General features: G+C 43.1%; 1 protein-coding gene across 2 annotated transcripts in view; it reads left to right on the top strand.

Moving 5' to 3' along the window:
* ACVR1B (activin A receptor type 1B) overlaps positions 1-9,318 on the top strand; it is a 43,675-nt gene extending 34,357 nt beyond the window's left edge. The window contains exons 6-9 of one of the 2 annotated variants that reach the window (XM_036759337.1): positions 288-444; positions 1,331-1,455; positions 2,657-2,787; positions 5,976-9,318. In XM_036759337.1, the coding sequence (XP_036615232.1) occupies positions 288-444; positions 1,331-1,455; positions 2,657-2,787; positions 5,976-6,101 (539 nt within the window). In that variant the 3' untranslated portion in view covers positions 6,102-9,318. The remainder of the gene's footprint in view (positions 1-287; positions 445-1,330; positions 1,456-2,656; positions 2,788-5,975) is intronic. The other variant, XM_036759338.1, reaches the window with a different exon arrangement.
* Positions 9,319-14,550: the final 5,232 nt, after the last annotated feature.

The raw sequence follows: 14,550 nt of genomic DNA, 5'->3' as shown, positions 1-14,550 counted from the left end.
GAAAGCCCTAGTCTTTTGCAGACTGGTTGGTGTCTTCTGTTATGGCTCAGTTGATCATCAAGGAGGTAGCCACTGCCGGCTTTGATAATGGACAGATTTTTAAGAATTGGAAGGGAGCTCAAACGGTTGTGTAGTCCAGTCCTTACCAGAATGCATGAGTCATCTGTTAGGTCTTGGTCCTATTCTTGGCATATACGTGCCAGAGAAGTCCCCCTTGGCCCGGTCAGGTAGAACTTAACCAACGGTACTGGCTTTGTCCTGTTAAGAGATCCTATTTTCTTTGCCAGGGAAGCCTGGAATTGCACATAGAGACTTGAAATCAAAGAACATCTTGGTGAAGAAAAATGGAATGTGTGCAATCGCTGACTTGGGCCTTGCTGTCCGTCATGATTCAAGCACTGATACTATCGACATCGCCCCAAATCAAAGGGTGGGGACCAAGAGGTATGGAGAAAAGCATGGCTTTAGACTGAACAAACAGTATGTATTAACTGGTCCCCTCTGTGAAGAGCTTCATCAAAGGAAGAGAAATGAAATATAGAGAAAGATGTGGGTCCTGTTCTTAGAAAACCTAAAATCCAGTTGAGAAGGCAGGATACATGTGGGGGAAGGCATGTTATGTACAACAAAAATAAGTGTAATTTCAGTGAATTCAATATAAATAACATTTAGAAGCTACAAAACTCTGGTCAGTAGTATCATATTATCTAAGTTGAAGGTGCTCTTTGTATCTCTGTTGACAATTATATTTTGTAGCAGGTGGGGGTGGAGTTAAGTGTCTGTGATATAAAAATGAAATGTATCAGTAATTTTTTTTCAAAGAACATGTCAGTTATCCAGCTGCACAGTGCTATATATCCGAATATAAGAGGGCAGTTCAGACAGAAGGAACAGCATAAGCAAAGGCATGGAGGTTAGAAAGCTCAGAATACAGCAGGTAGTATAATGTGGCTTTTATTTTATGCCAATTCTTCCATCTCCTACCATCTGCTTAGTCGTACCCACATCAGTGTTTTCACAGTCTGGGGCTCTCTACACTAGGAGTGGCAGCTTAATAAAACTTCCAAAAGTCCATGATGAAAAGACCAAAATTAAATCCAAAATACATTGGTGTTTAAAAAATTCAGAAATTGATTATTGTTCAAAACCTTTGTAATCTTGTGAAAATGGAGATCATAATTGTGTCCTTCCTTCCATTACCAAAGGGGCCTTGGAAAGTACCTTCATTTGAGAAGAAAAAATCATCAAATTGACTGTGTTACCGAGGAGGGAAGTAGATTAGCTATGTTCTTCCAGAAATCACCATGTTCTCTTCCCATTCCCATTTCAGATATATGGCCCCTGAAGTGCTGGATGAAACCATCAACATGAAACACTTTGATTCCTTCAAATGTGCTGATATTTATGCCTTAGGGTTGGTGTATTGGGAGATTGCCCGAAGATGCAATTCAGGAGGTACCCCCACCTTTTGGTTTCTTCCTCAAAAATTCCAGACTCTTAGTTCATCCATGGTCGATGATGTTTGACTGCTCCCTTTTCTTTTCAGGAGTGAAATCACACTCCCAGCTCTCACCGTAGGGATGAGGGTCTTACATCCAGGGCTCTCTAGCAGACTTTGTTAACTTCCTATTGCAATTCTCTCATTAGGTCATTGTATTCTATACAACATTGTCTCTATTAGGCCACAGCTACCTGTGGAATTTAGGGGTTATTCTGGGTGAGTGTGGCATAGCACTAGAGATCTTCCCTGAATCTAGTATTGCCTACTCTCATTTTTTGGTCTCCAAGCTATGGATATTGCATATCTCAATGCCATTCATAAGGAGAGTGAAGAAGAGCTAATGAATGGTGAAAGAACCTGAGGAACCTTCTCTGCCCTACGATGTGTGGTCCCTTTCCCTGCACCCTGCCTCCTTACAGGCTCTAAGCAGAAGCCTTTCCCCACTTGTGTCCTGCATCTTTAAGCTTTTATATTCTGAAAGTAATGAGGACCTGTAATCCTAAGTCACAAATGGCTTTGATATTCCCAGGATAACAGTAGGTTAGACAATTTATAAATAATATAAATAATATTTTTATAAATAATGCAAATATTAGAACTTATTTTTACAAGTTACCTCTATTATTCTATGCAAAAGTATGACTGTGGAAAAGCTACTTATTTATTGTACTATATTTCCTCTTTAAGACTGGGCTAAGGATATATTTAAAATGGCGTATGTTTTGAGATAATAATACCACCTTATAGTTATATAGTGCTTCACTTTGTTTTAACAACAGTCCTGTGAGGTAGGTTCCCATTTTACACATGAGGAAATTGAGGTTCAGAGAGGTGGTGACTGACCCAGGATCATGTTAGATCCAGGAATCCAATCCATGGATCCTAAGAATCAAGACCACTTCTCTTTCCATGCTGTCCTCCTGCCTCTTACTTTCTCAGTGAAGGTCCTGGATACTCGGAGTACAAGCTTCAAATAATTCAAGTGCTTCCCACAGAGTTGTATCCCTTCCCTAGCTTTTAGTACTACATCAGCTTGCTGGGTTGCTTTGTTATTGTTTTCCTAGAAAATCCCTTAAATTGTCACATTGATTTCTGAGAAAATGTCAGTCTGCTTTCTTGCTGAGAACTCAGGTAAATCTCTCTGTTTCTACCCAGGAATCCATGAGGAATATCAGCTCCCATATTATGATCTTGTGCCCTCGGACCCTTCCATTGAGGAAATGCGGAAGGTAGTATGTGACCAAAAGCTGCGGCCCAACATCCCCAACTGGTGGCAAAGTTATGAGGTAGGGGGCTTTGCTGCTTCCTCTTGTTCTGTCTGCCAACTTCCTTTACCTGAGGATAAGGTGTCTCCAACTTACAAAACCAAATTGCCATGAGGTATGGGGGTTAGCTGACCTGTTGGTGCTATGTACTGAGCATTCTATGAGGATAAAATCGATTGAGTCTGGTTGCTGTACAGGGTGAAGCCAAGAGAGATCACAAAAGAGGAGATGTAGTTCCTGTTCTTGGAGAGTTTGAAATCTAAAGGGAATTGACAAGACAGAAGAAACATAGAGCAGAGGGAGTCCATCAACAAGCATTTATTCAATGCCTCCTATGAGTCAGTAACATGCTAAACACAGGCACAACAATGAGCACTGTCCCCATGAGCTCACATTCTAAGAGAAGAGGCACCATGTAAGTAACAGTACACAAAAGATCATACAGAATAGATCGCAGGCAATCTGAGAGGAGAAGGCACGAGTAGTTGGGAGGACAAGGAAAGCCCTCCTGTGAAAAGTGAGGCTTCAGATCTAGTCTTGAAGAAAGCCAAGGAAACCAAAAGGGGGTGATGAAGAGGGACAACCGTGTAAAGACCTGGACGGCTAGTATTGCTGAATCACAGAGTGCATGGTGAGGAAGAAGATTAAAAAAAAGGGGAAAGCTAGGAACAGCCCAGGGTATGAAGGGTTTTTAAGGGCCCAGATCAGGGCGGGGTGGCATGGCCATGCTTAAACTTTAGAAGAATCACCTTGGCAGCTAAGTGAGCGATGGACTAGAGTGAGGTAGGGAAGCCAGCTAGAAAGCTATCACAGCAATACAGGTGACAGGTGATGACAGCCCTGGGGTGGCTGTGTGGGCAGAGAGAAGATTTTTGCAGTGGTTTGGATGGGTGGGGTGAAGGAGAGTAAAGAGTTGAGGCTGTGAGCCTGAGTGACTGGGAGGATGGTGGTACCCTAAACAGTGATGGCGAAATGGGGAAAGAGGAGAGTTTTCTGGGTAAAGATGACCAGTTCTGTTTTGGACATATTGAATTTAAGATAGCTATGGGACATCCAATTGGAAATATCCAGGAGGTAGTGCTTGTTGTGTGACTGCAGCTCAGGAGAGAAACCAGGCATCTGGATAGATAGACCCTGGAATCATCTGCCTAGAAGGGATCATTGAATCCACGGGAACTGATATAATTACAAAGCAAGATGGTATAGAACAAAGAGAGAAGGCGCCCATGCTCTTTGACCTACAGATCCCACGGGTCCCAAGGAGGTCAGACAGAAAATAAAGTTCCATATGGAAAAATGAAAAGCATTTATTGAGCACTTACTGTGTGCCAAACATTGTGCCAAATTCTAGGAATGCCAGTAGAAAGCATGACAGTCCATGTCCCCAAGGAGCTCATGTTCTCAATTGGGCAAACTAATGCATATTCATAAAATTCTTTGTGGTAGCAAAGAATTGTCAATAAAGTAGATACCCATTGTTTGAGAAATGATTGCATGAAGTGTGATACGTGAATGTGATGGAATATTACTGTGCCATATGAAATGGTGACTGTAAAGAATTCAGAAAAATATGGGATAGCTTATGTGAGCTAATGCACAGAGGAGGGAACAGAACCAGGAAAACAATATATTCAGTAGCCATAACAGTGTAATTAGAATCAGCAAAACAAAACTGGAAACTGTGTGATTAGAATGACCAGAGAACAGATCTCCCTCCCTCCTTTGCAGAGGTAGGGGCTAAAGATGGGCAACACTGAACATCCTGTCAGATGCTGTTGATGGAGCATTTCGTTCTGCTGAACTGCTTTTTTGTTGTTTTCTTTTTGCTAAAAAGAACGGCTATCTTGGTAGTGATATGCTGTATTTGGAAATGAAGTTGATTAAAAAAATAGCAGTATATCAACAAAACCTTTTTAATTGGAGACATTTTAAAAAGTTGATTTTCAAAGTGAGCAATGAGGCCCTAACTCCCTGGAGTATGTGAGCAGTGATGTAACTGGGATACTGAATGCAGGTAAGAGTCCTGGGATCATCATCCTAAGTGGGAAAATAGTGCTCGCGTAACCTCATCTCACAACCTGTGCCAATAGTATAATACCTATGGTGACCCCTTCCCGGAATTGTTGGGAAAATATGTAAATCTTAAAGTGCTACGTCAGTGGCATCTGTTGTTACTATTACTGTTATCATTACCATTTGAGGAAATTCAGGGAATAACTGACCAGACTCAAATAGCATCTCTTTGTCCATTTTAAGAACAAACCTCAGGGACATGAATTCTTGACTTTCTGTGTCTTGGACCCCTTAGGCAGTCTGGTAAAGCCTGTGGAGGCCTTTTTGGAATAATATCTTTAAATGCATAAAATAAAATACATAGGATTACAAAGGAAAACAATTATGTTGAAGTAGTTATCAAAATATTTTAAAACAGGCCCCCTAATAGAGGTTAAGGATCCCTGCCCTAGTGGATATTGCTGAAGCTAAGAAGCATCTTCAACTTGGCTTACATTTTGGACCATGTGTTCTGTTGCATTACTTGGTAAAGCAAGTACTTCCCCAGTGAGGTAGGGAAAGTCAGGACAATACCCCTTCTACCTCTACCACCGCCTGCTTCTCCTTCCCCTCCTGAAGCAACAGGCTGCAGTTTCAATTTAGTTCTGAATAATCCTCTAACATCAGACTCAGTCTAATTTTAAACACAGTTACCTCAATCAGGATAATTAGCTGCAATGTAGAATATACATTGTGAATTTTTAAAATCCCAAGTGACTTTCCCCCACTTGCCAGAATGTTTCTAGGCTGCCATCTCCTGCTTTCTCTTAGATTGTGGCATGGGACTTTAGATTCATTTTAATGTTAGCCTGAGCAAAACAAAATTAGGTGAATCCATTTAAAACTTTATAATATGTAATTCATTCCAAAACTAAAAAGAAATACATTTTAGATAATTTGATATTTTATATCATTCAATTTATATATACGATTACTGTGGGCATGAGAAGGTTCCTGTTGAACCTTCAAGATCCAGGATATACCTCTCCTCAGCTTCAGCTCTAGAGAAGGGTCAGCTCAGAAGCTGGTAGAGCCAGAAGTAATAAGTGAAGACTGACTCCTACTGAGGCACTGGACTGAGGAGGAAATAGTGGTAAGAAGACATGTTCCTTAGGCAGTGACACTTGTGCATATTTTGTGGTCTCTTCCTCCCTCAGGCGTTACGGGTGATGGGAAAGATGATGCGAGAGTGCTGGTATGCCAATGGTGCGGCACGCCTGACTGCCCTGCGCATTAAGAAGACTCTTTCACAGCTCAGTGTGCAAGAAGATGTGAAGATCTAGTCCCTTCCCTACCCCGTCCATATGAAGCTCTGGGCATCCAGAACCACACAGAAACCTGCCATGCTAGAGGGTAATGGAGGCCTACCTCTCGTTTCTGCCCAGCCCTGTGTCCCAGGCTAGCCTGGCGCATAGGAGGGAAAGAGCCTGGGAGAGACGCTCTCGCCCACTTGGGGTTTGAGACACATATCGTTTTATGTTCACCTCCTAATGGCATGGAGACTGGTGAGCTATGGTGCCGAGGACTCAATGCCAAGCTTATAGCTTTCTTCCAGTGGAAAGCTAAGCCCAGTACCTCTGGTAGTCTGGCTGGGAACTGTTACAGGGACAGCTTGGGAAAGGGCCGGGAAAAAGTGAAGATGGCTTACCATCACCAAGCTGCTGTAGAGTTCTCTTGTGGGAGCCTGCGCACAGCCCACAGAAATGGCCTAGAGGAACCGAGGTGACGCCCCCTCCAAGGGGCAGCTTGGAGCCAAATGCACGAACACCTGGAGGAATCATCCACGGAGATGGAAGAGGCTGCCTGTTGTGTCCGTTCTAGCTGTGTGTGCATGTGCGAAGGCGTCTCTCCCTGTGCCGGGCCCATGCCATGCCCTTACACGTGTGTGTATGTATCTGTGTGTGTGTGTCTGTATGTGTGTGTCTGTCGGTACGCACTTAACTGCTTGAGCTTACTGTGCATGTGCAAGTCTGGGTTGCAGTCAGTTGTCTTTCAGTCTCAGTGTGCTGGTGCCTCTTTATTCAGTAGTAAGCAAAATATTGTTTCTCCAGGCTTCCCAGGGAGGCCTCTGTCTCTTCTTCCCTGGACTAGCCCCCTTCACTGGGTGACCCTCTCTGCCTAAGGACTCTTCCTTTTTCCCTTACAGCTGACTGCCCTGCCTCACTCCACTCCTCCATTTCAGACTTTGGAACCAAAGCTGGCACAGATTGGCCATTTTTGCTTGGTGCCACACAGTTGCCTGTGGGTGGGGAGAAAATTTGAGGTCAAAATACGGGGCAGATGAAGGGTGGGAAGGGAATCTTGAGTGGGGTGGGAAGGACTGGGGAATGGGGTGAGGGAGGTAGTACTGTGCCCAGTGGCGATTGAAATCTCAGCCAGACCAGGAATTTTACCTTCTGCAGCACCAAGAATTAGCTGTGGAAGGTAAGGACCCAGAACTTTGGAATCAGATTGGAGCACCCCATCCTCCTTTTGTATCCTAGATCCTGGAAACAGCAGTGTATATTTTTGGTGGCGGCTGGGTTAGTTTTGGGGGTGGGGGGAGGGAAGGGAGGGTACTGCATGGGTTTTGTTTTACTGGATTATTTGATCAAGGTGGAGGACATAGGAGAGATTTGCATCCATTTCAGGGGCCCCTAGTAAAGACAGGAAATAGTTTGACAGGACCCTTTTTATTTAATCCGAGCATAGCATTTAATGAAGTCTAGAAGCAAGATTGTGGGTGGTGATTTGGCCTGTGTCTCTTCCGTATATAATAACTCTGAAGCCATAACTTTTAACTGGAGTGGTTTGATTTTTTTTTTGTTATTGTTATTGGGAGGGTCTGGATTTTAACTTTTTTTAATATTGTTAATTGTTTGTAAAAGAAAAACCTCTCTGTGTGTGATTACCTCTCAACCTATTTGTTTTTAAAGAAATCACTGAAAAAGAGAAACCATCCAATCAAATGCACACAGCTTAATCACACTGGAACTGTTTGTTATGTGTACCTGAGCCTGTACTCAGCATTGAGAACTTCCTCCCTGCTTTGGGGTCCAATCCTCCTTCCCTTCTCTTCAATACTACCCTCCCTCCTCCTCCCCCCCAGCTAGAGTGGAGTTTCCTGAACTGTGGCCAGAGCCCTTTACTGGTCATATGACTGGTTACACCCTCTCCTGAGCCAGGAGGCGGACCTTACATGCAGACTGAACAGACTGATTTTGCGGAATGGCGGCTTTGGGACATAAAGACATTTGGCTTTGAGAGCTTTTGGAGCCAGAGGTTACTGCTCATATTTGAAAAAGTCCTTCCTAGCCATTGCTGGAATCCTTTAACTTTTTATCCCTCAAATTGGCCAAGAGCCAGTTGGCAGCACGTCTTGAGTGCCCAGTGCCCACTTTCTACAGCACCTGTATGCCAAGGGAGACCACAGAGCAAAGAGAAGACAGCAGCCAAGATACCAAAGGTGAGATGTGTGGCCAAGATTCGCTTAGTGATCCAAGCCTCAGGTTGGATCTGGGACCCAGCATCCCAGATTAAATGCCAGCAGGATTACTTTAAGAGTTACCAATCTCAATAGGCTACATTCATGCAAAGGTCTTCCCTCCCTTCCTTTCATTCCCTTGTCTCCAAGGGGAAAGCTCTTTGCCTTTGCTGACCAGTAGAATCCCATCTCCTCCCTCCCAGTAGGCCAATGCCAAAACTGGTATGGTTGAGGGAGGTAGACCCTCTCCCCATTAGATCATTAGGGTGACTGCCCAAAACCCCTCTTTTTCTTCCTCATATTTATTTTTCTGTTGTGTTACTCCTTTTCTTGCATTATGGAGTTTCTCCCCATTCCCTAAACACTTGAGGCCATTTGGCCAAAGATAAATCTTTTAGCACTTCACTTTGTCATTAGCATCATCAATTTACCCCACGTCTGGCCTCCAATTGACCTTCCCCATAGCTGAGCTTTGGGAGCTGGAAGCCAAGGATAATGATAGGAATTTAAGACTCCCAAGGCCACATTTATAGCTAGCTAGCCTTCAAGGTCTGTCTGATGCCCTTTCTCCGACTAATGACATCCAAGTGGATCCTGAAGCACTTAACCAGCTCCCCTGGTCGTTTCATTTTTGCTCACCATCCCCAGAGTTCAGCCACCTCAGGGGAAGAATGTGGCAGCTGTTTGGGGCAACCCCACTAAAATACCACCTGAGAGTTAGGGAGGGACTGAAGCTGTGTCCTTGGATCAACCAAGGCTAACCTTGATCCGTAGGATTGCCCTGCACCTTTGGATCCTTGATTCGCAGACCAAGTTCAAGCCCGTTCTTACGTCGCCATCAAGCCCTGGAACGGCTCCTCGGTACTTGTTTGTTATTTTGTACATTTTATTAGAAAGGACTGTAAAATAGCCACTTAGACACTTTACCTCTTCAGTATGCAAATGTAAATAAATTGTAATATAGGAAATCTTTTGTTTTAATATAAGAACAAGCCTGTCCAATTTCTGCTGTACATTATTAAAATGTTTTATTCACAGGGCTTTTCATTTGCTATCAATCACACGCATGTAGGGTTAAATAGTGGTTCCAGAATTGACTCTAGCTTGGAAAGAACCAGTCTCTTAAACTTGCACAATCATTTTTCCCCAGCCCTTTGGTCAGATAGACATTTCTCAAATCACAGCATTTTGCTGTTCAGTGTGCAAAGTAAGAAGACATACTAATTACACAACCAAAAAACCTGCTAGTACTGTGTATTGGGCCTCACTGACCTTTCTGACCCTTCCATTTAAAGGAGAGAATCTTTTGCCCAAGGCAGGGAGTACCAGCAGCAAAGTCAGGCTAAGGAGGACAGTTAAGCATCATATTTCCTTGTTTTTCTGTTAGCTGAAATATTTTACAGGCTTTGGGGCAGAACATAGGACTTCTCTTTCCTAATTTGGTTTGTTTTTCTCCCTGCATAGTTACCTTCTTAAACAAGAAAAGCATTTCCCAGACAAATTTGTGGGGAGTTGCCTAGGTGGATAAGTGTATTTGTAGGCTCCTCTTTGGTTGTGAGTGAATGTCATTTCTCCTCTCCATCCCTAGTTTAGAGAGCCTAGAGCAATGAGTCCAGTTGTGGGTTTGACAAGCTAATATTCTCCCTGCTGGGCTTGCATTAAACATTAGACATTTACCACATGAAATCAAACAGCTTCAAGGATTGTATACATCCTAGTACACCATGAGATAAGAGCTCAAAGTGTCAGCTCTCTTTACAAATGAGGAAATGGGTCCGTAGAACTGGAGTTACTTGCCTACATCACAAAACTGATGAACATCGGCAGACTTGAGACTTACAAATCAGGTCTTCTAGTTCCAAGCCCGGTACTGTTCTTAGTTTTAAAAAAGAAAGAAAAAAAGAAAAAACTTCATGCTTCAAAAAAACAAACAAACCCAAAACACTTGTTGCCATTTCCTGGTGAATACTCCCCCTCTCCCCCAGTAGAGCCTTGGCTTATCTATTACATTCATATATTGCAGTTAAACTATTTCTTAACTGATGGACACTTCACGTCCATTTTTTTTTTGCTGCCATAGAAAGTGTTACACGAGTTTTTTGTTACATATAGTATATGACTAGTATATACTCCAGAGTGAGGCTAATGGGTCAGCGGGTATGAATACTTTGATTCCTTCTCAAAAGGTTCCAAATTGTTTTCCAGAATGACTACCAATTCACAGCTCTTACCAGCAATGTGTTAATGTGCCTCTCTTCTCATAGCCCTTCCAGTACTGACTCTTTCCATCTTTCATTGTCTCTGATAGTTTGAGTATGAGGTAGAAACTTACTGGTCTGATTTTGCATTTCTCTTATTAATTTGGAGCTCTTTCTCATGCGAATGTTGATCATTTGCATTTCTCAAGTGTTCCTTCCATTATGATGTGCTAACTCCAAGGAATTTGGAGCCAGAGGACTTAGTTTCAAATCCCTTTTCAGTCACATGCTACCCACGTGATTTTGGTGAGTCCTTTATCTCTTGGGGCCTCAGTTTCCTCATCTCCAAAATGGGAGAGTTGGACTGGACGGTCTTGAAAGTCCTAACTTCAAAACTATGATCTCTCCCTCACAACTCCAAACCTATTGCTTCCAGTCATCTGGGAGGCTTATGGGTGAAGATTCCACATGTTGTACCTCACATTTGAATACATTATTCAAAGTGGACCCTTGTGGTAGATGCATTCCTTAAGTCTATGCTTAACACGTCCTTTCATGGGACCAGCTTTGTGCTCTTCTGATGTCTTATCCCAAAGGATGCTGCCTGCTATACACACCCCATATTTTTATCCTCTTCCCATTCAACCCAGCCTCACTCTTCCTAAGTCCTTCTTTGCCTTGAATCTTTTACCTGGGATTTAGAAAGGAATACATGAATCTGCCCCCATTCCTCAATTTTCCTTCATATTCCCCTGGGCATAAGGAATGAGCCTCCTGGTGCTTTCTATCTCCCTTCTAGGCACCAAGCATCTACATATCTAAGTTCAGTGCTTTAGTGCCTGCCAAATATTGCCATCCCTGGTCAGGGTAGAGTCAGTCATGAAATCCTTGATTTGAAAAAACTTTTGAGGTCCTCTAGAGCAGTGTTGTAAAACTCAAACTAGAAATAGAAAACTAAACCGTACATAAGGATCCCTGTGGGTTGCATGTTAACTTAGGAAACCACAATATTAAATGTTGCTGTTTTTAATACATTAACATTCAAATCAGGAACTATGTTTTAGCCTGGTTCAGGCCACACTCAGGAGTGTTGTGGGCCACAGTCATGTGAGACACCTCTGGTATAAACCAACATTCTTCCCAAAGCAAAATTCCCAGTGTTCCTGGATGGTGGTCCTATAGCCTCTATTTGAGCAGTTACAGTGTCAAGAAATTCACCAAGTGTTTATCATGCCCACAAATACTAAAGCACCTGCCAGGAGGCAGCATGCTTCTGCAAATACCATTGAAACCCAAATCTGAAAACTAATCAAGCGTCCATTTATCTCAAATATAAAAATTTTAGGCTGCCCTTTGACATTTCTTAAAAGAGGCAATGCACATTGGCAGAAAGCCAATAACTTATAATTAATAATAATCATGGATGAAACTGAAAGACAAATGATCGAGGATGGAGGAAAATTTGAGATAGAAAACAAGACTCAGGTTAAATAATTTTACCAAGGTTACACAGGTAAATGGTTTTCTGACTCCAAAGCATGTACTTTTTTAAAAATTCAATTTTATTTTCAGGTCCACATTTCCTCACACTCCTTTGAGAAAACAAAGGAACACAGAAGCCATTACAAACAAGGTCTTTCTTGAAACACTTCTTTGATTGCTTGAAGTGGGATGTTGGGGTGGGGCAAGGATGTCCTTGGATAGTCCCATTTACTCTAGGATCCTCAAGTTATGAACTTTATAGGCATTAGTGTGAGACCCAGGGCCAGATGCAGAGTCTTGGCTTAGGTTCCAAAGGGGATTTTAGAAAGAGGAGGAAATCCAGACTGGGACAGATAACATCCAGGGGCCAAGCGGCTTCTCTGTTGTTGGTTGGTCATTGTTCAGTTGTGTCTGACTCTTTGTGACCCCATGAACTTGTCCGTGGGCTTTTTGTGGCAAAGATATTGTGGTTGTTGGCCATTTCCTTCTCCACTATGGCCCCATTGTAGAGATGAGGAAACCAAGGCAAACAAGGTTAAGCGACTTGCCCAGGATTACACAACTAGTAAGTGTCTGAGGTCAGATTTGAACTCAGGGTCTCCTGACTCCAGGCCTGGCACTTTATCCACTGGGCCACCTAGGTTCTTTAGTCAAGTTCAAGGAACCACAGAAGGCCAAGCAATATAGGTGATGGGGGGTGAAGGAGAAGGCCAGAATTAATCATCAAAAATGTTTATTTGTTTTTAGATTTCAACATTCACTTTTAGAAGATTTGAGTCCCAGTTTTTCCTTCCCCCTCCCCAAGATGGTATGCATTCTGATATCAATATACATTTCCACATTAGTCATGTTGTGAAAGAAGAGTCAGAACAAAAGGGGAAAACCATGAGAAAGTAAAAAAGAGAGAGAAAATAGTATGCTTCAGTTTGCATCCATATCCATAGTTCTTTCTCTGGATGTGGATAGCATTTTCCATCATGAGTCTTTTGAAATTGTCTTAGATCATAATCATCTAAAATTAACCCCTATTTGAGCACAATATAGTTCAGAAAGATATGACTCTGCCCTACGGGGTGGGGGGAGGAGTTCACAGTTTGATATTCAGAGGGGACAAAATCCTTCCAGACTGTTAAAGTACAAGACACCTTGAATTAATCCAGGAATAAGCAGTAAGATATTCATCATCAGGGACCTCTGATGTTTACCATGGTGAGGCCAAATGGCCTGGAGTGTTCTGTGGCCAGATGGCGGAGCTGGGCAAAGTTGAAAGATTCACCTTGTATCAATCATATAGCTCCCTATGGAGGGGTGGGACAATATAGTACTCTGGCTCTGGAGGTGGAGGACCTGAGTTCGAATTTCACATCTGTCACTACCTGTGTGGACTTGGCAAGCTCCTTCCCCTCCCTGGGTTTCAATTTTCTCATCTGCAAAATGAAGTTAGACTGGATGATCTCTGGGGTCTCTTCCAGCTCCATGTGATCTAAACTTTTCAGGAACAATTGTAATGACTAGATGATGGGCTAAGGACATTTCAGGCAGATAGCTTGAAGAGCGAAAAGGAACAAGTTAGGTAGTGACATGAACAGGTGGGTCTAAAAAGAGTGAGAAGCAGCTGAAGGAATGACCTGAGTGCCTGAGTTTTGGGACAGGGCTGTCCTTAGATGTTTGGGAGAAGGGAGAACCACTGTAAGGAGAACATGATTAAAATGGTCATTGTGTTTCTACTATCCTGACTTCCAGAAGCTGCCATCTTTAAGTGGCCTCTGAAATCTCACCCTGATATTCATGCCCAAAATGGGGGAGGAGAGATGTAAGTAAGGATTGGGCATTCTGGAAGACAGTGCCCTGAGGAATGCCAGAAGAGACCCTTACTGGCAATTACTAAGCGGCCTTAACATCTTCCACTATGCCCTTCGTGGAGGGAAGGAAAAGGAAATTAAGTGCCAGGGTTCTTAGGTCCCTGTAGGTTGGGCAAAATTTATAATGTCTCCGCTTTCAGAGACTACCACACACACGCTCTCTCCCATGGAAGTCTTTGGCCTTAGGAAGTCATTGAGAAAAAACAGCTCCCAACCCACCCAGCTGCCTGCCAGCTGTCGCTTCTTCCCTGGATTGGATGCCATAGAAAAATGCCATGCAATTCAGGACCCAGCCCCTCATTCTTGGTGGAACTGACAACCCAGCTGTTTTCTAAGGCCTTCCTCTGCCAACCTCCTAACAAGTAGAAGCAGCCAGGGGCCAATGCAATCTGGAATCCAGCATTGGAGCCCTCTGATTACCCATTCAGAGTCCTGGGAAGACCAAATTCCTCTCTCATTTGACTTAGAGTTAGGATTTAAGTAGTGGGAAAATGACAACAAAAAAGTTTTTTAGGTTCCTTAAGGAGCCAAGGAAAAGAGGCCTGGGACCGGAATTTACTGACTCCATGACAGTAGCATCCCTAATCCAAAGTAGCAGGAGGGAGTTTCCAACACCTAACCCTACTCCTGGCCTATTCCCATTCTCTAGGGTTCATGACTAGCCCATTTTGGGTGACACAACGAATTCTGAGTATTTTCCAACCTTGTCTTTTCCCCTCCCTCCCAA

Source organism: Trichosurus vulpecula, chromosome 5 (genome assembly GCF_011100635.1).
Source record: "Trichosurus vulpecula isolate mTriVul1 chromosome 5, mTriVul1.pri, whole genome shotgun sequence".
In the NCBI taxonomy this organism is placed as follows: Eukaryota; Metazoa; Chordata; class Mammalia; order Diprotodontia; family Phalangeridae; genus Trichosurus; species Trichosurus vulpecula.
The sequence above is the reverse complement of the archived record's forward strand: the minus strand, read 5'-3'. Positions and strand labels throughout refer to the sequence as shown.